Consider the following 25891-nt stretch of genomic DNA (forward strand, 5'->3'; position numbering starts at 1 on the left):
CTATGGAAAGGAAAAGCTCTACTAAGTTTTTTTTAAAAAATTCTCTATAAATATGTGTTCGTTTTAATTGTATTATTTTGATTTATTGTTTTTGGAAAGGTGAGAGTTATAATCAGCATACAGTGATACCTTGTCTTACAAACTTAATTGGTTCCGGGACGAGGTTCTTAAGGTGAAAAGTTTGTAAGACGAAACAGTGTTTCTCATAGGAATCAATGGAAAAGCGATTAATGCGTGCAAGCCCAAAATTCACCCCTTTTGCCAGCCGAAGCGCCCGTTTTTGCACTGCTGGGATTCCCCCGAGGCTCCCCTCCATGGGAAACCCCACCTCCGGACTTCTGTGTTTTTGCGATGCTGCAGGGGAACCCCAGCAGGGGAATCCCTGCATCGCAAAAACGAGCGCTTCACTGGCAATGGAAATCCGGAGGTGGGGGCTCCCATGGAGGGAAGCCTCAGGGGAATCCCAGCAGCACCAAAACGAGCGCTTCGCTGGCAACGGAAGTCCGGAGGTGGGACATCCCATGGAGAGGAGCCTCAGGGGAATCCCAGCAGCACCAAAACGGGCGCTTTGCTGGCAACGGAAGTCTGGAGGCGGGGCATCCCAGTGGCGGCGGTGGGTTTGTAAGATGAAAATAGTTTGTAAGAAGAGGCAAAAAAATCTTAAACCCCAGGTTTGTATCTCGAAAAGTTTGTATGACGAGGTATCACTGTATAACTAAATACTTTGCCAAAACAAATCTACAGTCATCACTGTCCAAAAGATCATTGAATTTTGTGCCACAAACCCAAATGAACTTGGTCTCACTTTTGATCAAGCAACAGTTCTCTCAGTTTGAAGCTGAGGCGATAATTTAAATAATATTTGTGAAAATAATATGACTATTATTGCCCTACTATAGAAGTTCCATATGTTTCTAACCTTTTTGGAATTTAAAACGTACCCATGAATGGAAGGGCAGTAATTTTAATGCATTTTCTCATATATTTTTAAAATCTATTTACTTGTTCTTAGAAAATATATTTGCCTTACTTTAATGGCTTTGGTTCTTTCTGCTTTTATGTGGGGCTGTGCTGGAAGCATTTCTTGAGGTTGACTCAGCCTTCCATCCTTCCGAGGTGGGTAAAATGAGGACCCATATTGTTGGGTGCAATATGCTGACTCTGTAAACCACTTAGAGAGAGCTGGAAAGCACTGTGAAAGTGCTATATAAGTCTAAGTGCTATTGCTATTGTTATTCTACCATCACAAAAGAAGCCATTTTAAATGGGTACTGTAGATGAAGTGTTTGAAACACCTAGCCTACAAAAAAAAATCTGATTATATGGATAAAGTTAATGATACGAATAAATACTGCAGTTTATAATAAACGTTCGAAAGGTCAAATTGGTAACACAATAAGCAGAGAAATGGATGTGGGAGTTTTGTTTCACATATTGCTTTGTTTTTATTATATGTGTGAGAGGGAGGAGAGATGGGCACTGACGAAGATTTTCTGTGAATTCTTTTGGCATTAAAATATCACATTCTTATGAGGCAGCTATTGTCAAATAACAGCTTAAGTTGTTTACTGTGTATTTTTTATTGGAACTCTTTTGTCTGGTTTTTCTTCCCCCGATTTGTAAGTTACATCACCATCCCAGAGTATTCTATAAAATAAAAAAGGGGAGGGGGAGAAAAAATAAACCTATATGGTCCTATAACTGCCATCTATAATGAAAATGAGCTGTTTGGGGGTGGAATTAAGTGCCATGATCCTCGACATACGACCATTCGTTTAGTAACCATTCGAAGTTACAACCGTATTGGGGAAAAATGACTTTTGGCTGTTTTTCACACTCATGATCATTGCATCTTCCCCATGGTCATGTGACCACAATTTAGGAATTTGGCAACTGGCATGTATTTCTGATCATGTGATCATAGGTTCACTCAGCCGTCTATCGTTCCAAGTTGGATAAAACGAGGATCCAGATAGTTGGAGCCAATAGGCTGACTATGCAAAGCACTTAGAGGGGGCTGTAAAGCACTTTGAAGTGGCATATAAGTCTTAAGTGCTATTGCTATTGCTGTAGTTGATTGAATGTTGCATTAGGAGCCCTGGTGGCGTAGTGGTTAGAATACATGGCACCGGGCCAGATTATCTCAGGGACCGCCTTCTGCCACACGAATCCCAGCGACCAGTTAGGTCCCACAGAGTGGGCCTTCTCTGGGTCCCGTCAACTAAACAATGTCGGTTGGTGGGGCCCAGGGGAAGAGCCTTCTCTGTGGTGGCCCCAACCCTCTGGAACCAACTCCCCCCCAGAGATTAGAATAGCCCCCACCCTCCTTGCCTTTCGTAAGCTCCTCAAAACGCACCTCGGCCGTCAGGCATGGGGGAATTAAGATAATCTTTCCCCCTAGGCTTCTACAATTTATGCATGGTATGTTTGTATGTATAATTGGTTTTATAACAAGAGTTTTTAGCTGTTGTAGTATTGGATTTTTACATTCTGTTTTTTGTCACTGTTGTTAGCCGCCCTGAGTCCACGGAGAGGGGCGGCATACAAATCCAATAAATTAAATAAATATAAACAAACAAACAAATAAATAAATACGGTGTTGTAGGCTAATGCTGCTGACTGTCTGGAGTTCAGTCCTGACTGGCTCAAGGTTGACTTAGCCTTGCATCCTTCTGAGGTCAATAAAATGAGGACCCAGATTGTTGGAGCCAATAGGTTGACTCTATAAAGCACTTAGAGAGGGCCGGAAAGCACTGTGAAGCGGCATATAAATCTAAGTGCTATTAGACTTATATGCCGTCTGTAGGCTTATCACCATCTGTAACCATCCCAGCCGGTTTCCAACAAGCAAAATCTAATGGGGCAACCAGATTAATTTAATGATTGCATGACTTATTGAACAGCCTCAGTGATTTGCTTAACAACTGTGGCAGAAAGGGTATACATTGGGGCAAAACTCAATTTAGGTCGTAAATCAGGGACCACCTGCATTCCTCTCTTCTTATTTTGTTCATAGGACATTTGGTTTTGAGAGCTTCTGCGAAAAGGATGTATTGATCCAGGTGGTGATAGCAGCAGTCAGCAGTCAAAATGTCAATCCTATCCCCAGACTAAATTTTGGGTAGTAAATGAAATCTAATTCCGTGTATAACAGTTGAGAAATCATAGCAGTGTTAGCTGGGATATTTAACTGGATTTTTCAGAGACATGCATTGGTAATTACAGATTTTAGCTTTGGCTTTAAGGATTAAAACCTTCATCCCATCTATTTACAGTGAATTAGAGATAGAAACTGATAGCATGATCCCCATGGGAGGCTTAATATTTGTGTGAAAGCCTGTTCTTGACAATTTGTTGGTTATTTAATCACCTCTCTTTCAGCTCTGTAATCATGAAGTTGAATGTAGAAATAAGAGGATGCATGCTTTAAAATAATTTATGCTAGTTTACCAGTAATAAATACTACTAGCATGAAAATATAAGCAAGTGGAAAACACTTCTCTCTAGATTTAAACAATTTTAACTATCCAAGTTTTACACAAGGTTGCAACATATTTTATTTTTATTTATTTTATTTATTCATTTGTCCAATACTCAAATACATAGGAAGAAAAATAGACATGTGATAATATAAAAGAGGGTGAAGGTGAACTTAGAGGAGAGGATATATGAAAGGAAGAGAATACCTATAAGATAGGTGAAAGAAAGGAAAGACAATTGGACAGGGGACTCCAGTGCACTTATGTACGCCCCTTACTGGCCTCTTAGGAACCTGGAGAGGTCAATCGTGGAGAGTCTAAGGGAGAAGTGTTGGGGGTTAGGGGTTGACACAATTGAGTCCGGTAATGAGTTCCACGCTTCGATAACTCGATTGTTGAAATCATATTTTTTACAGTCAAGTTTGGCGCGGTTCGTATTAAGTTTGAATCTGTTGCGTGCTCTTGTGTTATTGCGGTTGAAGCTGAAGTAGTCATTGACTGGTAGGACGTTGCAGCATATGATCTTGTGGGTAATACTCAAATCGTGTTTTAGGCGCCGTAACAGGGATCTTAGTGCACAAGATAAAATGCATTAAGGACTTGGAAAAGATTTGTGAAAACTATAGAAAAAATAGGATAATGAAAATATATTCGCTTTCCTTATTTACTAACGTTGGGTATCGTATTCCTGGAACAAGCATCCACATACACAAAAAAATAAAACTCCTTTAAGTGGATATGTTCTTGGCTTTAATAATTCTTCTATCACAAAATAAAATATAATTCTTCTATCACTTGTAGTGTTGGATCAAGGGTTGGGCACTTGGACATGTGTTATCTCTTCATTGGCAAAATCATTTTTATATTCAGAGAATCAAGGGAGAGCCAAAAATAGCTTCATCCTTATGTAATTCTACTTTAAAATCTCCAAGTCCTCTACACTTGGAAGAAAGTTTTTATTTTATTTTATCGGAATCATAAAATATTTTATTTAGCAGTGGTAGAACACAGTTCTGCTAGGATTAACTCAGATTATTTGCAGAGCCCAATAAAAGGTATATCTATTTTGAAATCACGTTTCTAATAGGCCATAGTACTGGGAATTTTACTTATGTTTTTAAAAATAACTGCTATTTAAGTAGGAATTTTGCAAAGCCTGAAAGCAATTAGCACTTATTGCAAAGCCTGAAAGCAATTTAAATATAACACTTCGATTTAAAGTATAAAATCAAATATTGCAATTAGAATGTTCTACAGAAATGCAACCTATAAATTAACATATTTAACACATGCTTTATTTTTGCCTCTTTGATTAAAACTGCTAGTTTTATCAGATACATTTTTCACAAGGACATTTTCTTCAGAAAAAAATCCCTGCTTATTATAAGACTCACATTGGTAAAGACTTTTTCTAATAAAAATTGGTTTTAAGTTTGGTTTGTGCTCGGAAACAGGTTGGAAACCAAAACATGCTATCTTAATGCAAATTATACATGCTATTAATGATTTGCTGCTTGTAATTCATGATTCCTATTCATGTTGAATTAATAGAAGATTTTGGACAGTCTCCCGATGTGACCCGAATTAAAACATGTTACAATACTTTATTCTTATTGGTTATGAAGTCAGAGGTATCATCAGGCTGGTAAGATATTTGTCATGGCTTTGTACGTGTCCTTAAAATATATTTTTATTTTAATTTTATTTTTTTATTTTATTCATTTGTCCAATACACAGATACATAGGAAGAAAAATAGACATGTGATAATATAAAAGAGGGTGAAAGTGAACTTAGAGGAGAGGATATATGAAAGGAAGAGAATATATAAGATAGGTGAAAGAAAGGAAAGACAATTGGACAGGGGACGAAAGGCACACCAGTGCACTTATGTACGCCCCTTACTGGCCTCTTAGGAACCTGGAGAGGTCAATCGTGGAGAGTCTAAGGGAGAAGTGTTGGGGGTTAGGGGTTGACACAATTGAGCCCGGTAATGAGTTCCACCTTCGATGACTCGATTGTTGAAATCATATTTTTTACAGTCAAGTTTGGCGCGGTTCGTATTAAGTTTGAATCTGTTGCGTGCTCTTGTGTTATTGCGGTTGAAGCTGAAGTAGTCATTGACTGGTAGGACATTGCAGCATATGATCTTGTAGGCAATACTCAAATCGTGTTTTAGGCGCCATAGTTCTAGGCTTTCTAGGCCCAGGATTGTTAGTCTATATGTCTGACTGTAGCAGCATCTAAGGGTCCAAGAGCTACCCATCAAACCCCCCCCCCCTTCTTCACACATGAAATTCAGGCTCATTCAGAGGAAACTCAAGTCATGAATCCTTTTCGGTCATCTTGAGAAGAGTGAGCCACAATTTATTCACCCTTATCCACTTTTACTGCGGTCCCCCGAATTAAGGGATTACTGGGTTGTAAGAAGGGAATAGAAATAGCAAAGTCTTCAGATTATTAGACTGTCTCTGAATCATGGTGTGGGTGTGAGAAAGAATAGGATAACATAAATCTCACAGGATTGAACAGCAGACTCAACTTTTGACATCTGCCTGTGAAACAGGAACAGAATCATTACAATAAAAGGGTTTCCTGTTCCCAGCCCTACTCTTAGACACAGCATCATAGACAATAATGCGGAAAGCAGCTGAGATGTTTAATGTTTCCCACCCAACCTTGGCAACTTGAAGATATTTGGACTTCAACTCCCAGAATTCCCCAGCCAGCGAATGCTGGCTGGGGAATTCTGGGAGTTGAAGTCCAGATATCTTCAAATTGCCAAGGTTGGGAAACACTGTTCTAGAGAATAACAATCCTAACCACTATTCCAGTTCACAGAGCACATTGATATGCCTAGCATGAAACCCATATCCAAAAGTCACGTGCAACTTACATCGGCTAGTTTCAAGACAGAGGCGGCTTTAGGATGTTGCAGTGGGGGCATGGTTTGCATTCTCCTCCCCCCTTTAAATTGCTTGAGTTACAACTTTGGTGTTATGTGCCTGGGTTACCACAGAACCGATTCTCAAAGGAGCCACACCGCTGATGGTTTTTGTGGAAAGCCACGGATTTCGTTTCATGTTGGGCATGGTTTTGATAAAACCAAGGGGCTCCTTTGCTCTTCCTCCTCCCATCTTGATAAATGACCTCAGATGCCTTGTAAGACATTAGCTGATCTAAAATCCCCAAATGAGCCTCCTGAAAAAGTAGTGATTACGTCCAACATTCTCGTTTGTGCTAGTGGCAACCACAGCGTGTCTAATCTGTTGATCATATCACTAGCCATAGTGAAGTTCATGTTCAGAACCTTTTCTCAAGGCAGTATTAGCCCTGGGGAAGGATTTTAACTTACTTTACAGAATAGAGTTGAAAAGGGAGTTTGGAAATCTTCCAGTCCGTCCCCCAGCTCAAGCAGGAGCCCTTATACAATATCAGATAAGTGGCTGTCCAGACTCTTCTTAAAAGCCTCCAGTGATGGAACACCCTCAACTTCTGGTGGCAAGCTGTTCCGCTGGTTTATTGTTTTCATGGTTAGGAAGTTTCTCCTTAGTTCTAGGTTGCTTCTGTCCTTCATTAGTTTCCATCATTTCTTGTCTTGCCTTCTGGAACATGTACAAGTCTTTCAGAAGGCAACGGAATATCTGTACAAAATGTTTCATTATGTTCCTTTTTAGAATTCTGTAATAGTAAACATTGAAATTACTTGCTCTGTGGATATCATTATATCACTTCTGCTTAACTAAAACAGTTTCTTTAATTAACAGTTCTGATTCATTTATTTATTTATTTATTGGATTTGTATGCCGCCCCTCTCCGGAGACTCGGGGCGGCTAACAGCAATAATAAAACAACATATAATACTAATCCAATACTAAAAACAGTTAAAAACCCATTATTATAAAAACCAAACATACATACAGACATACCATGCATAAAATTGTAGAGGCCTAGGGGGAAAAGTATCTCAATTCCCCCATGCCTGGCGGCAGAGGTGGGTTTTGAGGAGCTTATGAAAGGCAAGGAGGGTCGGGGCAATTCTAATCTCTGGGGGGAGTTGGTTCCAGAGGGCTGGGGCCGCCACAGAGAAGGCTCTTCCCCTGGGGCCCACCATATTGAGGCTAATGAACGTATGAATATACAGTGATCCCTCGATTTTCGCGGCTTCAAACTTCGCGAAACGCTATACCACGGTTTTTCAAAAAATATTAATTAAAAAATACTCCACGGTTTTTTTCCTATACCACGGTTTTTCCCACCCAATGACGTCATACGTCATCACCAAGAGTCACTTCTCTGTCTCTTTCTCTTTCTTTCCTGTCATTCTCTGCTTCAATCGTTTTCTCATTTCTATTTTTTTCTCCCCTTTTTTCTATCATTTCTCTCTCTCTTCCTTCCACTCTTCTCTCTCTCTCTTTCTTCCTCTCTCTCACTCTCTTCCCTCCTTTCTCATCTTTCTTTCTCTCTCTCTTTCTCTATCTTGCTTCTTCCTCTCTCACACTCTCTTCCTCCCTCACTCATCTCTTTCTTTCCTTCTCTCTCTTTCTCTATCTCTCCCCCTTTTGCTCTCGAGCGGCCGGACGAGCGAACGGGCGAGCGGTGAGCGAGCGAGCGGCCAGGCGAGCGAACGAGCGAGTGAGCGGCTGGGTGAGCGAATGGGCGAGCGAACAGGCGAGCGGCGAGCGAGCGGCCGGGCGGGCGGGCGAGCGGCGAGCGGCGGGCGGGCAGGTGCTGGGGGGGCGGGGGCAGCCGACATTCAAAGCAATCTTTGTCGGCTTCCGCACTTTTGTCGCTCCCCGCCTCCACCATCTGCGCATGCGCGGCCATGGAAAAAGGGCGCGCATGCGCAGATGGTGTTTTTACTTCCGCACCACTATACCGCAGAAAATCGATTATCGCGGGAGGTCTTGGAACGTAACCCCCGCGATAATCGAGGGATCACTGTACTGTGTTTCCCCCCAAATAAGACCCTGTCTTATTTTTTATTTTTTTGAACCCTGAAATAAGTGCTTGGCCTTATTGCTATGAGCTCCAAAGTCCAATTGGGCTTATTATCAGGGGATGTCTTATTTTGGGGCAAACAGGGTAGTTAGGTACCGGTGTGATGGGACGCGGTGGCTAAGACTCTGAGCTTGTTGATCAGAAGGTCGGCAGTTCGGCGGGTCGAATCCCTAGCGCCTTGTAACGAGGGGAGCTCTTGTTACTTGTGTTGGTCATCACCTATAAAACCCTTCATGGCACCGGACCAGGGTATCTACCTTCTGCCGCATGAATCCCAGTGACCGGTTAGGTCCCACAGAGTGGGCCTTCTCCGGGTCCCGTCAACAAAACAATGTTGTTTGGCGGGGCCCAGGGGAAAAGCCTTCTCTGTGGCAGCCCCGTCCCTCTGGAACCAACTCCCCCCGGAGATTAGAATTGCCCCCACCCTCCTCGCCTTTCGTAAGTTCCTTCTTCGGCTTAGAAACAGAGATGAGCCACCACCCCCTAGAGTCGGGAATGACTAGCACACATATGCGGGGGAACCTTTACCTTACCACAGGGGTCCCCAAACATTTTACACAGGGGGCCAGTTCACTGTCCCTCGGACTGTTGGAGGGCCGGACTATAAAAAAAAACTATGAACAAATCCCTATGCACACTGCACATACCTTGTTTTAAAGTAAAAAACAAAATGGGAACGTACTATTTAGAGGGGGGAGAAGGTCTGAAATTCATATATGTTTATATTTTGTTTTAAATTTTCTTTTGTTAACATCTGATTGGCTATACAAGGTTTTCTTGGCTTATGAAAAATGTATAAAGAAAGAAAGAAGCACTTTGGCATAATGGCTAATAAGTTAGAAATATAATATAACTTTTTGAAGGAACATTAAGGAGGGAATTTAATTAAAAGAAAATGAATGTAACTGGATGACAAAATTAGAAAAAAAACCTTTTGCAACTTTTTTGATGATTGATATTAGTTACTAACAAAATACCACATTTTATTCATGTAAAATTAGATGGTACACTGTGTTGTTTAAATGTATGTTGAGAGAAAAATTAAAAAAAATTACCCCCCCTCCAAAACTGTCCTTCCTTCCTCTGTCCCTCCATTTCATTCTTCCTTCCTTGTTCCCTCCATTTCTCCTTCTTTTCTTCCTTCCTTTCCTCCTTCATTCCTCTCCACTTCTCCTTCCCTCCCTCTCTTTCCCTTTTCTTTCTTTCTCTCTCTCTTTTCCCTGTGCTCTTGTCACTCACTGGCAGGCCGGATAAATGGCCTCAGTGGGCCGCATGTGGCCCGCGGGCCGTAGTTTGGGGACCACAGCCTTACCAGTTTCCTATGGTCACGATTGTTATGTAAATATACTTAATAAAGATTCCGGCTTTTGTTTTTTGTACCAGTAAAGGAGACTATTTGTAGCTCAGGGTTGAAATGAGGGGTCTTTGGTGCCCTCTGAGCTTGCTTGTTTGTTGTGGAGTGCTGTTTGCTGTCAGTTTTTTTGTTTTTGTGACAGCTGAAGAGGGAGAGGACACAAGAGCTGGTGTTATAAACTCAGCTAGTGCCGCTTTGTAGTGTAGCTATGCGTTTGCAACTAAGAAAATACAAATTGTGGATCACCCTTAAGGAATGAAAAGGTGAGAAATTGAAAAGAAATGTTCAAGATTAAATGTTAAGTGTAGTCGTTAATTTTGAAAAGCAGTTTTTAGTACTGCAGTAAGCAACACAATCAATGTTCAAGCCGATGCTTAGGGCTTGCATCTCATGCAAACTGAAAATAATTGCGGAGGTATAAGTCACAATGGTAGAAATGTGTGGGAAGCGTGTGCTTTGGTTTAAAAGTATTAATCATGCCCTCTTAATAGAATAAGTAAGTGATGTATTGGTATGCTAAACAGCTATTTTGAAGACCAGGGGGCACAAGAGCAAGTAATCTCATAGAAGCAGCACTTTATTAATTAAAAGAAAAAAGTGTGTTTTCCACAATAACTTCAAACCAATGAGAGTTTGAGAACAAATGCTGCCAAGAAATGGTGATAGCGGACAGGCTGTCATCCTACAATCTTTCCTTCCCAAAAACTATTCTTTCACTTCTTTCCTACTTTCTTTGTAGGTGTTTGTTCTGTTCTATGCCTTGAACCCAAGACACACACTGTTTGTGGCAATGGAGTGGGGCAGAGAGCTGGGTCTTTTCTCACTGAAAGCCATGTGGGAGGGGGCTGAAAACTACCACTGCGGATCCTGGAATCAGTGGACTGATACAAAGAAACCACAATTAATTTTCCCACTGAATTCCAGGAAGCTTGTACCTAGGCTCTCAGTGGAAGTCTAATACAGGGATACCTCATATTACAAACGCCTTGTCATACACACTTTTCAAGATACAAACCTGGGGTTTAAGATTTTTTTGCTACTTCTTACAAACTATTTTCACCTTACAAACCCACCGCCGCCGTTTGGATGCCCCGCCTCCAGACTTCTGTTGCCAGCGAAGCACCCGTTTTTGCGCTGCTGGGATTCCCCTGAGGCTCCCCTCCATGGGAAACCCCACCTCCAGACTTCCATGTTTTTGTGATGCTGCAGGGGAATCCCAGCAGCGCAAAATGAGCGCTTCGCTGGCAACGGAAGTCCGGAGGTGGGATTTCCCATAGAGGGGAGCCTCAGGGGAATCCCAGCAGTGCAAAAACGGGCGCTTCGGCTGGCAAAAGGGGTGAATTTTGGGCTTGCACACATTAATCGCTTTTCCATTGATTCCTATGGGAAACATTGTTTCGTCTTACAAACTTTTCACCTTAAGAACCTCGTCCCGGAACCAATTAAGTTTGCAAGACAAGGTATCACTGTATTTCAGTTAGATGGAATTTTAGAATTTAGATAAAGGGTTGCTCTAACACAAAGCTGCATGTGGCTCTTTCATCCCGATGCTGCAGCTCCCTGTCGCCAGTTGGCACCACGATTTTGAGAGGAATTTCACGTTGGGGGGCAGGTGGGGAAGAATGGCTCACAGTGTTGAGGAAGAGACTCTGTGACAAAGGATGGGTTTTCCAGTCAGCCCCCACAACTGATAGGGCTTTCAGTTAGGACAGGTAGAGGAAAAAAGACACACGGCGTCGGTAGGAGGAAACACTGGTGGGGGAACCGGACTTCCGGTCAGTTCCAGAATTGAATGGGGGGCTTCCAGTTAGGACCTTTGTGGCTCTTCGTTTGTTTGGTTTTTTAAAATATAATTTATTAATTTATTGAAAAAGGAAGGGGAAAGGAGAGTACAAAATCAAAGGGAGGGGGGAGGAGGGAAAAGGAAAATACAAGTACTGTATAATGAGTTTGAAAGTAAAAATTACAGAAGTCCATTATATTCCTTAATATATAAATATTGTTATATAGCAATTCGTATTGTTACAGTAGTTCTATTCATGTTTCATTCTCGGTTTACATTCCAATGAGCAAGTATATATTTTGTTATCTATACCATACGTTACTTCATGAATTTATTCAAAACATTGAAATATAATTAGTCCTACTGTGTTCCATAATTTTGTGGCTCTTTGAGTGTTTAAGGTTGATGACTCCTGCACTAACACCTGGGGGAGGTAAGACCAAGGACATTTTCCGAAGCTTGCATACTAGCTCAAAATCGTAAAGACTCTGGGGGAAGTTTGTTTTCTGGGAAAATTACTTCAAATGCAGATAAATATTTGCTTTCCCATATAACAGTGTGCACAGAGTGTGCCTATGCATTTAAGGTTGGAAGATGGTATGCTCGTTCTTTAGGAATAAATATTGTTGATAAAATTTCCACCGCAGAGTGGACTTGTTTAAGAAAACAGCTGAAAATGTGCTTGTTGTACACATAGGAATCAAACCCGAACTTCCTTCCTCCCTAGTTAGATTGTAATGTTTTCCTCACTTTGTTTGGTTTAAGAGTGTGTTGGATACGAATCAATAGTGCAACACCTGCAGGTTGTTCTTAAATGAAACTATCTGGCCAGCTTAGCATAACAGTGAAATCATAAATGAATTTAACCAGCAAATGTCCAGCACCATTAAGAGAATGCAAGCACGTCAGCACCACCGTAGAGCCGTCTTGAATGTAAACGGGAAAATATTGTAAGAAAATAATGGATTTTTGAAATTTAAGCTTATCCCAACTTAATGGAAGAAGTCATAGCCCTTTGATAAAGTAAACAGCACTTGGTTCATGTTAATCACACAGATCATTGCTTCCTTCGCAAAGAAAAACTCTTCAATGTGTTTAGTTTTTCTGAGTTCAGTTGTATTATAATAAACAGTGGCATGATATCTTGAGTCTTTGTTAATCAGGGTTTGAGATGTACGTGGAGATTCTCAATCATCCAAGTCGTGGTTGTCCCCAAATTGTTTTTCAAAAGGCACCTGGACTTCCTTGATTTTTTCCCCTCCCTTGAAAATAAATGTTTCGTATCTAAAGAATCATTTCAGTTCCAAGCTGGAGATGTTTCTTGGATGAGAAGCAAAATGTTTTCAAAGGGGGGTGGGAACCCAAGAAAGTCCACCCCCCTTTTCCTTTCTTTTTTTCTTTTCTTCTTTCTTTTCTCTTTTTTTTTTGGTTTGTCTGTTTGCTTGTCTGTTTGTTTTGTTTTGTTCTTGTTTACTGTTAAATGCATATTGTTTAGGCCATATTTTGATGCACAATCTTTGTTTCTCAATTACCCAATTCTTTTTCCCCCTTTTCCCCCTGTATCTCGACATGTTTACACTGTTATTTACACTTAAATGTATTCATTGTATTTATTCTTGCAAATAAAAACTTTATTTAAAAAAAAAGGTTGGAGATACATTTTGAATAAAGTAAAATATTTTTTTGGAATCCAGAGGCATTCCAGTCTAGGTCTGGAATAAATGGGAGGGAACACCTAGCCTTGATGACTGATATTAACATATAGGGATGGTCATACTTTTACATGGAAAGATTTCATGACAGTTGCTGGTTTTAAAGTCAATGTATTACTTTCAGAAACAAAATCAAATCATACATAATAGTTGCTAAGAAACAACAATAAGGCTATTTCTTAAAGATACCTTATAGGCAGGGGTGGGCTACTGCCTAGACGGGGGGGGGGGAATGCAGTGGGGTATCAAAAAGCCCCCAATTTGCACTGAAAGATATTGAACGAAAATGCAGGGTGTCCTGCATCAACCACGCCCATAGTGTGGTAGTAAAGGTTTTGGTAACCCTTCACTGCTTATAGGGCTGTCATGGCGAACCTAAGGCACGCCTACCACAAGTGGCACGTGGAGCCACGTCTTCAGGCACGCAAGCCATTGCCCTAGATCAGTTCATTTCATTTATTTCATTTTATTGGATTTGTATGCCGCCTCTCTCCGTAGACTTCATTATTTTCTCCTTTATTTTCTTACAATATTTTCCCGTTTACATTCAAGACGGCTCTACAGTGCTACTGACGTGCTTGCATTCTCTTAATGGTGCTGGACATTTGCTGGTCAAATTCATTTATGATTTCACTGTTATGCTAAGCTGGCCAGACAGTTCCAGTGGGCGTGTGTGTGCACCAGCCAGCTGATTTTTGGCTGGTCCCACCCACACTGCCCCTCCCCACCCAGAATTCTCCACACAGCCTATTTTGGGTGCCAGGTAAATACAGGGCTTGTGAGGAGGCTCGGGGTGGTGGTGGCAATAAACGAGCCTCCCAGAAATCCAGAAACAGCCTCCTGTGGGCTGGGGGGGGGGGGCACTTTTTCCACGAAAGCCTCCGGAGCCTGGGGAGGGCAAAAAACAGGCCTACCAGAAGTCCAGAAATGGGCCATTTCTGGCCTCTGGAGGCTTCAAGGAAGTCTGCTAGGCCTGTGGGAATGCTGGGGTATGTGTGTCATGCGCTCATGCGCAGGGTGCCAGTGAGCAGGGAGGTTTCAAAGCATGCGCAATGGATGGGGCGTACAGGGCAATTGCATTATGGGTGTGGGCACATGCACGCATGCACTTTCGGCCTCCCAGGGAAAAAAAGGGCTTAATCATCACTGTTCTAGGGACATCTGGTTGAACAGAATCCTGGAGTAGGCAGATCTTCACTCGATCCCCAAAAGCTCTTCTTCTTAAAATCTTCTGTTTGCTTCTAATGCTTTGCCATTAGTGTTTGGCCCAAGCCACTGCCATTACAAGTAGTCCTCGACATGCAGCAGTTCATTTAGTGACTGTCTGAAGTTACAAATACACTGGAAAAAAGTGACTAACGGCCATTGTTCGCACTTGGGACCATTGCACCATCATCATGGACATTGAAATGCTTGACAACTGACTCATATTTTGACGGTTGCAATGTCCCAGGGTCACGTGATCCCCTTTTGCAGTCTTCTGACAGACAATGGGGAAGCCAGATTCACTTAATGACCCTGTGACTAATTGAACAACCGCAGTGATTCACTTAACAAAGATGGCAAGCAAAGTTGTAAAATGGAGCAAAACTCACTTAACAAATTTCTCACTCAGCAATATAAATTGTGGGCTTAATTGCAGTCATAAATCGAGGACTACCTTTATTTCTACGGTACCTATCCTAAGGGGAAAAAAGCAGGTGTGTAACATTTTTCTCTGGTTAAAACAGCTTTGGAATTCAATTCAATTCAATTCAATTCAATTCAATTTATTAGATTTGTATGCTGCCCCTCTCCGAAGACTCGGGGCGGCTCACAACAACAATAAAAACAGTATAACAATGGAACAAATCTAATAATAAAATTACATTACAAAACCCCCAACAATTTAAAAACCATACAACACATACATAACAAACATAAAATATAAGAAAGCCTGGGGGAGATGTCTTAATCCCCCCATGCCTGGCGATATAGGTGGGTCTTGAGTAACTTGCGAAAGTCAAGGAGGGTGGGGGCCGTTCTAATCTCCAGGGGGAGTTGATTCCAGAGGACCGGGGCTGCCACAGAGAAGGCTCTTCCCCTGGGGCCTGCCAAATGACATTGTTTGGTCGACGGGACCCGGAGAAGGCCAACTCTGTGGGACCTTATCGGCCGCTGGGATTCGTGCGGTAGAAGGCGGTTCCGGAGGTATTCTGGTCCAATGCCATGAAGGGCTTTAAAGGTCTTTACCAACACTTTGAATTGTGACCGGAAACCGATCAGCAGCCAGTGCAGGCCAGGAATGCTGTTTCTTTCTTGCAAAATGTCTCAGAGCCATACTTAATATTTTTTTTCCTGGTGTCTATTTCCTAGGGAGCTGTTTATTATGTATATTGAAAAAGGCTACATGTAGCGGTTAAAAGGCTTAGGTTGTGTGGACTAGTGCTTATTTAACTTAATTGTGTGCAAACAGCTTTTGGTAAACTTTTTTTTTTAACCTAGCACATTATGTTTTTATTGTAAAGTTAAAATTTGTCAAAGTGGAATTTAAATTACTTGGAAGGGTAAACATTGTAGAATATTTATTTATTTATTATTTTGATTTATATGCCGCCCCTTTCCAAGGACGTGGGGCGGCTTACAACATATAAAAAGGCAATATACATCAAAATCCAATAAATTAAAATTAGAAGTTACATCTAAAAACTAAGGAACTCATTAAAGTACACTTATATCCATTCAATCAACAAACTCACTGTACATTCATTGGCCAGGAGGCAGAATCTAATGACCCCAAGCTTGGTGGCATAGGTGAGAATATGTACGGCCTTAAATTTTAGACATAGAAAGTCTCATAGTTCTTTTTTTTTAATGTGATTGGAAATCCCAGCTCCCCAATAGCTATATTTTTGGTTTTGAGTTAGGAAAATATCACAATTCATTCCCACCCACCCCCCTTTAAAATCATTTTGTGAGTGGCTCCTAAAAAAAATTAACCTGAATACTGTATTTTAACTTGAATACTGTATTTGAAAATGTCTGTGTATGAGGATTGAAAACTTGCTGCTAAATTTTGGTTTCTTTGGAATTTGTGGATATTTGGAATGAGAATCTAATTATTTTTCCTCTCCTTGACCAGTTGAATTTCTATATCCTCTTTGTAGCCGCTGCCCGATCCAGCCTCTGTCTAATGTAATGCTAGTTTCTAAAGAGTTTTGCTTGCTTAATCTTTTTTTCTTATTCATAGAATTTGCTTTTCTTTGATAGCGATTCTTTTTATATTGCATGTAACCATAGTAATGAGAATTGGAAGCAGTTGTTGCTAGGTACCACATGCGTATTTCAATAAGCAGTCCTCTTTGCTTAACGAACATAGTAAAGATAGCAGTTAAATCATGAGTTATATAATTAAGCATTTCAATCAGTTGAAGTTTGGAATTTCAAAGCAAGGGGCTAATTTGCCTATTTAGCAGGGTTTCTAGCCTTATTCATTTTTTTTCCAGTTCAGTTTCTGATGGTGGCAAATATACAGCACTGATTTCATATCAAATAAATTTCCTGACCTTAAATAGTTTTAGCAGAATGTAGACTCCTTTGAGTTTGGGCAATTAAAATAACAGCTTTTGATGGATAAGATGCTCAAGCTACCAAGGTAGTAATTTGCATTTACTTAGAACTTTAATAGGGATTCTGCTCTGGAATGACTCTTCTAACACGTTACCTGTTTGAATGTGTGTGTGGGTGATTGGGAGAACATATAATGACATAAAATGGGACTGACAGGAGGAATATAAAAAAGCTAATTATTAAGCAATAACAACCACATATTATTGTACATTTGGTTAAATTCCAAAATCCTTTTTAAATGTTTTTTTTAACGTATCTGTAAATCCAATGCTTATGTTTAACAGGAACCTTTGGCCATTCGTAAGCTATATACACTATGTGCAGTTTATGAAATGTAGGAGCATTTAAGGTTGTAAAATACAGATAAGCCCTCAACTTGCAACCACAATTTAGCCCCAAATTTATGTTGTTCAGTGGGAAATTTGTTGCGTACCTTTCCCCCATTTTATAACTCTTCTCATTGCATTTGTTAAGTCAGTGATTTTCAACCTTTTTTGAGCTGCGGCACATTTTTTACATATGCAAAATAATGGGGCACCTTGAGCGGGGGGAGGGAGTGGAGGGGCTAAAAAAATTTGGACAAAAAAAATTCTCTCTCTCTCTCTCTTCCTCCCTTTTGCTCTATTTCTCTCCCTCTTTCTCTCTCTTCCTTCCTTCCTCTCTCTCTCCATCCCTCTTTCTCTCTTCCTTCCTTCCTCTCTTTTTTGCTTTCTTTCTCTCTCTCTCTTGCTTTCTTTCTATCTCTCTCTTGCTTTCTTTCTCTTTCTCTCTCTTGCTTTCTTTCTCTTTCTTTCTCTCTCTCTTGCTTTCTTTCTCTCTCTCTCTCTTGCTTTCTTTCTCTTTCTTTCTCTCTCTCTTGCTTTCTTTCTCTCTCTCTCTCTTGCTGAGCTTCGCGGCACACTGGTTGAAAAACACTGTGTTAAGTGAATCACTGCAGTGCTTAAATTAGTAACTCGGTTGTAAACCTGGCTTCCCCATTGATTTTATCCATTAGAAGTTTGCAAAAGGGGATCACGTGACTCCAGGGCACTTCAATAAATGTGAGTCAGCTGTCGAGCGTCCGAATAGGTCATGTAAATCACGTAACCATGTGGATGCTGCATAGGTCATAAGTGTGAAAAAGAGGCATACATCACTTTTTTTTAGTGCCGTCGTAACTTTGAATGATCGCTAAATGAACGGTTGTAAGTCGAGGACTACCTACACGCCATCGTCCTCAGACGGTCCATTTCACTGACAAAATGAAACAAAAATGGCTTGCAGGGACTCCAGCAAAGAATATGCTGGAAGTCATTGCAACAAAGCATTTATAAGCTGTAGCAGAACAGTCGCATGGCTCCGATCAGCGCATCAAGGCCACAGTGGTTATGCTTGAAAATGACTGATAGTCAGTGAATAAGAAGGAATAAAAAATACACTTTGCAGAAAGAAGAGCGGAGGGATAAGCAAGGTAGAAAATGAAACGTCCTTAAGAGCAGTGAATCATAGATATAAAAAGAGAAAAGCTTAACAAACAATACACCCACCATCGACCATGAGTCCCATTTTATCTCCTGAATACACGCTTTCAGAAATTATGTAAGAATTTAAGAAGAAGAAGTGAGAAATAAGTTTCTATCCTTACCTGGGGGACGGGGGGGGGGGGGGAAGCATTTAGCTGAAATCAGGCGAGGGTTCCTCGTCTCCAGTGCTACTGGTGCGCACCCAGAGACCAGCACATCTAGGGGGCAGGCATGCAGCCACATGAGATTCGGCTTCTGTGCATGCGCTGGAAATGAAATCTCATGTAAGGATGCTCACCCGTGTGAGAATTCGCCATTTTTTGGCAATTTCTTTGCTTCCACGCGCATGGAAGTAAAAAAACACCATAAATCAATGAAATTTCGGACGCACGAGCATCCTCATGCAAGATTTTACTTGCAGTGCATGCATAGGAGCCAAATCTCATACAGGCGCGCATGTGCAAGCGTCTGGGACGTGCAACCCACTACTGGCTGAAATATTGCACTGGAGAGATAAGGGATTTCCTCTCCTCTCCTTTCTCTCCTCTCCTCTCCTTTCTCTCCTCTCCTCTCCTTCCTCTCCTCTCCTTTCTCTCCTCTCTTCTCCTCTCCTCTCCTTTCTCTCCTCTCCTCTCCTTTCTCTCCTCTCCTTCCTCTCCTCTCCTTTCTCTCCTCTCCTCTCCTTTCTCTCCTCTCCTCTTCTTTCTCTCCTCTTCTTTCTCTCCTCTCCTCTCCTCTTCTTTCTCTCCTCTCTTCTTTCTCTCCTCTCCTCTCCTCTTCTTTCTCTCCTCCCCTCTTCTCTCCTTTCTCTCCTCTTCTCTCCTCTTCTTTCTCTCCTCTCCTCTTCTTTCTCTCCTCTCCTCTCCTTTCTCTCCTCTCCTCTCCTTTCTCTCCTCTCCTCTCCTTCCTCTCCTCTCCTTTCTCTCCTCTCTTCTCCTCTCCTCTCCTTTCTCTCCTTTCCTCTCCTTTCTCTCCTCTCCTTCCTCTCCTCTCCTCTTCTTTCTCTCCTCTCCTCTCCTTTCTCTCCTCTCCTCTCCTTCCTCTCCTCTCCTCTCTTCTCCTCTCCTCTCCTTTCTCTCCTCTCCTCTCCTTTCTCTCCTCTCCTTCCTCTCCTCTCCTCTCCTTTCTCTCCTCTCCTCTCCTTTCTCTCCTCTCCTCTCCTTTCTCTCCTCTCCTCTCCTTTCTCTCCTCTCCTCTCCTTTCTCTCCTCTCCTCTCCTCTCCTTTCTCTCCTCTCCTCTTCTTTCTCTCCTCTCCTCTTCTTTCTCTCCTCTTCTTTCTATCCTCTCCTCTCCTCTTCTTTCTCTCCTCTCCTCTTCTCTCCTCTCCTCTTCTTTCTCTCCTCTCCTCTCCTTTCTATCCTCTCCTCTCCTCTTCTTTCTCTCCTCTCCTCTTCTTTCTCTCCTCTTCTTTCTCTCCTCTCCTCCCCTCTTCTTTCTCTCCTCTCCTCTCCTCTTCTTTCTCTCCTCTCCTCTCCTCTCCTTTCTCTCCTCTCCTCTTCTCTCCTTTCTCTCCTCTCCTCTCCTCTTCTTTCTCTCCTCTCCTCTTCCCTTCTGCATCTCCCTCATGGTCACACAATTGCATTTTGGGTACACAGCAAAAGGCATGCATTTATGAGCAGTTGCTCTGTCCCATGGACACATGATCGCATTTTGCTGTCTTCCCCCACGCTTTCCCATTTTCCGGCAACCCCCCCTCCCCCCACTCATTGGATGAAATGGATTCACACTTATGACCATGTGGCCTGTCTCTTTCCTTACATGTCTTCAGTCACTTTGTCTTCACTTCTCAAGTTTTAAAAATGATTACGTACATGCTTGCATTGACATTTATTTTGTTTCTGAATTGGTGTCTGGTTTTATTCCGTAATTAAAACAATACAGTAGATTGATGGTCTTCTCTGGCCACCAAGAATTCCACCTTGCTCTGCATAACATCTAGATTTGAGCTGTGGCTCATCTGGTTTATTGTTTTGTTTCTAAATGTCTAAATACTTGGGTTTAGCCAAAAGGAGTGCCAGATTACCCTCTGTATAGTTTTAAAAATAAAATAAGAAGGAAAGTGGAAAGGGGAAGAAAAATACATTCTCAGGCACCAGTTTTTAACATAGTTGTCAGCCGTTTATAATGTTGTGATGGTAATGGATTTCTTAGCAAGGGTTGACTAATCTCTTAAGAGCCCAGGGTTCTTCCGCACAACATAGCTTGTGCCAGTTTATTCTAAGTAGCTAGTTAAGTTAAGACAATATTCTGTGAAGTCATCTAGCTACTTGAAGTTATTAGGACAGTTAATATTATGCAAAGCATTTTGGAAACAACACTTTTGTGTTAATAATAATAATTAATAATTTATTGGATTTGTATGCCGCCCCTCTCCGCAGACTCGGGGCGGCTAACAACAATAATGAACACAACATGTACAATCCAATAATAAAAAGCAACTAAAAAACCCCTATTATAAAACCAAACATACACACAAACATACCATGCATAACTTGTAATGGCCTAGGGGGGAGGAATATCTCAACTCCCCCATGCCTGGCGGTATAAATGAGTCTTGAGTAGTTTACGAAAGACAGGGAGGGTGGGGGCAATTCTAATCTCCGGGGGGAGTTGGTTCCAGAGGGCCGGGGCTGCCACAGAGAAGGCTCTTCCCCTGGGGCCCGCCAAACGACATTGTTTAGTCGACGGGACCCGGAGAAGGCCAACTCTGTGCGACCTTATCGGTCACTGGGATTCGTGCAATAGCAGGCGGTTCCGGAGGTAATCTGGTCCATTGCCATGTAGGGCTTTAAAGGTCATGACCAACACTTTGAATTGTGACCGGAAACTGATCGGCAGCCAATGCAAGCTGTTATTCTATTTTTCTTGCTATAGCAAGATTTTTCCCATAGAATTAAATCTGTGCTCAAATTTATCTTGAAATGAAGGAATAACATATATGAAAGTTTTCTCTGCCTCTCTCTCTCCCTCCACCTCTCTCACACACTCTCTCTCTTAATTCTGGGCAGTAGAGGTTTTCTGGGATTTTTATTCCAACCCAGTGTCCCTTTTTGCTAAAGTACATTCTTTCATCAGCTTCCTAACCTCGGCCTTATAACCGACATGGTTTGTTTTTAATTAGTCACAATTTACCAAAAGCCAAGAACTCACTGTTCTGTCAAGGCTGAATTATCTGTCTTATGTTTATAGGAGGTCCTTTGATTGGATTGAAGAGGAAGTATGCTGACAAAGCTGCTAAAGAAAAATTACAGCACTGTTGTTCTGTAGATACGTATGACATCATTTGTCCAGAGAAATTAAACACAATTTATTTTCAGCTATGCTATTTGACTATTTGTGCATTGTTGGTTGTTTTTATTATAAAATGGAAGATGCAATACTGTACATGTTGCACATTGGACTAATATGAAGTAATCTGCTAAAAGGATCCAGATGACACAATTTATTTGTTTTTGGGGTAGTTTATTACCTATCCTCACTCTTGGTTTGTATATCATGATTGATAGCACATTAATCCAGCCAACTATGTCTTAACCTGATCCTACGCAGCTTCTGCTCAGGCAATCCCACTCTACTCACAAGAGCCTACAAAACTTTTGCCAGACCCGTGTTAGACTACTGCTCATCAGTCTGGAACCCATACCACATCTCAGACATCAACACCCTTGAAAATGTCCAAAGATATTTCACCAGAAGAGCCCTTCACTCCTCCACTCGAAACAGAATATCCTACGAAAATAGACTTACCATCCTAGGCCTAGAAAGCATAAAACTACGGCGTCTAAAACATGATTTGAGTATTGCCCACAAGATCATATGCTGCAATGTCCTACCAGTCAATGACTACTTCAGCTTCAACCGCAACAACACAAGAGAACGCAACAAATTCAAACTCAATACGATCTGCGCCAAACTTCACTGTAAAAAATATGATTTCAACAATCGAGTTATCGAAGCATGGAACTCATTGCTGGACTCAATTGTGTCAACCCCTAACCCCCAACATTTCTCCCTTAGACTCTCCACGATTGACCTCTCCAGATTCCTAAGAGGCCAGTAAGGGGCGTACATAAGTGCACTGGTGTGCCTTTCGTCCCCTGTCCAATTGTCTTTCCTTTCTTTCACCTATCTTATATATTCTCTTCCTGTCATATATCCTCTCCTCTAAGCCCACTTTCACCGTTTTTATATTATCACATGTCTATTTTCTTCCTATGTACTTGTGTATTGGACAAATGAATAAATTAATTAATTAATTAATCAGACCATGGTTTAATGTAAGAAAACAGGTTACTGGAAGGGGTGTTTAACAGATGTGAAATAATAATTTTAATTAATTGAGTTGAAGAGATAAATCACATGTTATTAAAAAATAACAAGTTCATCACAGAAATGGATTCTTCTATCTATTAAGATTGCATAAGTCTCAGGCCACTGAATCCCATAGCCACAAATATGGAGTTTGGGGATAGAGTTTGTCCACATGTGCAAGCAAGGCAGAGGGTATGGACTACCATCCACAGGATGTGGTTTTAGTCATAAAAATGAGCAGAGCATTTTCAAAGCAAGAAAATCTTTTTAAGTGGCTGAAATAGTTTGAGCTGGAGAAACAGAATTTACAGCCATTTACTATCTGCATACAAGAGTAGAAAAATACACAGTGCAAGTCACGAAGAATGTTGGCTCTTAAACTGAAGAGATTCTCCTGGATCTGGTTGAAGTAGCTGAATATTTGTAATTATTCTTTTTGAACAGCCTTGTCAATGTTTCCATATTGTCATTTTCTGTTGTCACTATCTCTAGAATAGAATAGAATAGAATAGAATTTTATTGGCCAAGTGTGATTGGACACACAAGGAATTTGTCTTGGTGCATATGCTCTCAGCGTAAAATATACATTTGTCAAGAATCATGTGGTACGACACTTAATGATTGTCATAGGGGTCAAATAAGCAATGAAGAAGCAATATTAATAAAAATCTTAGGATATAAGCAACAAGTTACAGTCATACAGTCAACATGGGAGGAAATGGGTGAAAGGAATGATGAGAAAAACTAGTAGAATAGAAGTGCAGATTTAGTAGAAAGTCTGACAGTGTTGAGGGAATTATTTGTTTAGTAGAGTGATGGCGTTTCGGAAAAACCTGTTCTTGTGTCTAGTTGTCTTGGTGTGCAGTGCTCTGTAGCGACGTTTTGAGGGTAGGAGTTGAAACAGGTTGTGTCCCGGATGTGAGGGGTCAGTAAATATCAACCCCCCCCTCTTTTTGACTCGTGCAGTATACAGGTCCTCAATGGAAGGCAGGTTGGCAGCAATTTTTTTTTCTGCAGTTCTGATTGTCCTCTGAAGTCTGTGTCAGTCCTGTTGGGTTGCAGCACCGAACCAGACAGTTATAGAGGTGCAGATGACAGACTCAATGATTCCTCTGTATTCCTAGTTATTATTATTATAGCTTTATTGATTAGCCTATAGGCCATATCAAAGCACAAAGTTCAAACACATAACACCAATAAAATCCTATGCAAACAATTTAAAATAAGAGTAGAGTAAAATACAATAGTTATAGGATAAGATGCAATATACACTGCTCAAAAAATAAAAGGAACACTTAAAAAACAGAATATAACTTCAAGTAAATCAAACTTGTGTGAAATCAAACTGTCCATTTTGGAAGCAATACTGATTGACAATCAATTTCACATGCTAGTGTGCAAATGGAATAGTTGTGCAAACGAAATTTTCAGTGAGAATATTTCATTCAGATCTAGGATGTGTTATTTGAGTGTTCCCTTTATTTTTTGAGCAGTATAGCTCAATACATAAATATGTAAAATAGAATAAAATGACATAAAAGTATATTTCAGTATCACCCATACAATCTACCCTTATCCGTTCCACGTATGCAAATCTCAACTGAACCATTTTGTTTAAGTCCTGTGCTGTGTTAAATGTTATTTTCAAATTCTGGCTGCACGTAAGGTCAGTTGCTTTGATCTGGGGATCCCAATGGGTCATTCTTTTGGCATGTAGATCAAGGTACCTGCCACTCCCCCCCTTATGCAAGAAATAATCAAATAGGATGTGAGCCAGGTGATGTCATTGTAGGGTATAGACCCATTGTGTCACGCTGTTAGAATCTCGCTCGCGTAAATATCTCCCTAGGATGTTTTGGCAGTTGTAACTTCAAATAGCTGTCTACTTGAAAAGTGTGTTTGTATTTGTCCAGTCATTTCAAGTTACCCACCTTACTAAGGCTAGCAATGCCATTTTGTGCTTCCATATCCTTAAATCTTTGGGCGGCTCTTTTTTTTGAACAGCTTTGTCAATAGGAGAATGCAGCTGCGAGAGCAATCATGGGCTTTTCCAAATATGCCCATGTTACTCCAACACTCCGCAGTCTGCCCTGGTTGCCGATCAGTTTCCGGTCACAATTCAAAGTGTTGGTTATTACCTTTAAAGCCCTTCATGGCACCGGACCAGGATACCTGCGAGACCGCCTTCTGCCGCACGAATCCCAGAGACCGGTCAGGTCGCACAGAGTTGGCCTTCTCTGGGTCCCGTCGACTAAACAATGTCATCTGGCGGGACCCAGGGGAAGAGCCTTCTCTGTGGCGACTCTGACCCTCTGGAATCAGCTCCCTCCAGAGATTAGAACTGCCCCTACCCTCCTTGCCTTTCGTAAACTCCTCAAAACCCACCTCTGTCGTCAAGCGTGGGGGAACTGAGACATCTCCCCCTGCCTATGTAGTTTTAGTGCATGATATGACTGTATGTATGTTTTTTATATTGGGGTTCCTTGTTTTTAGATTTTTTAAATGTACAATTGCTATTTTAGATTTTAAATTATTAGATTTGTCAATACATATTGTTTTTTATCACTGTTGCGAGCCGCCCCGAGTCTGCGGAGAGGAGCGGCATACAAATCTAATAAATAAATAAATAAATAAATATGCTTCCAGTAAGTCATTTTCTGTTGTCACTATCTCTAGTTGCTAGATCACAATGGAACATAAGGGAACAGTGGAGCCGGAAGATGAGTTGCCATTATTACCACGCCTGGCACCTAGTCCCCACAGCGAAGCAGTAGCCCACGAATTTCAAGAACTCTCTTTGCAACCAAACCAATATTTACCTCCTCTCAATGAAAGGAAGAGTGGTAAGTACATGTGGCTGATGCCATGCTTAATATTTTGATCTAAGTTGGCCATTCTTTGGGTTAATGTCCATTTGCAAAATCAATGGCTGAGTGTTCTGTAACGTTGCAAAAATGGGTCATGTTATTCTCTCATAAACATAGGTGGATTTCCAGATGCAATGATCCTCCAGTCCTTATATAAGGTACTAATTACTCAGGCAGGCAACACTCATCTAATGAACATTCCCTATATTTTAATATCTAGTTTTGGAATGTTCGTTTCGTCGGTCATTTATAGAACGTAACGGATGTTTGTTTT

At 41.2% G+C, this 25891-nt stretch overlaps 1 protein-coding gene across 2 annotated transcripts in view; it reads left to right on the plus strand.

Moving 5' to 3' along the window:
* Window positions 1-25891, plus strand: part of MRTFB (myocardin related transcription factor B) — a 114045-nt gene that overhangs the window by 5269 nt on the left and 82885 nt on the right. For both annotated transcript variants that reach the window (XM_070761111.1, XM_070761112.1), the window contains exon 3: window positions 25427-25593. In XM_070761111.1, the coding sequence (XP_070617212.1) occupies window positions 25440-25593 (154 nt within the window). In that variant the 5' untranslated portion in view covers window positions 25427-25439. The remainder of the gene's footprint in view (window positions 1-25426; window positions 25594-25891) is intronic.

The sequence above is a fragment of the Erythrolamprus reginae genome, chromosome 9 (genome assembly GCF_031021105.1).
Source record: "Erythrolamprus reginae isolate rEryReg1 chromosome 9, rEryReg1.hap1, whole genome shotgun sequence".
Taxonomy (NCBI): Eukaryota; Metazoa; Chordata; class Lepidosauria; order Squamata; family Dipsadidae; genus Erythrolamprus; species Erythrolamprus reginae.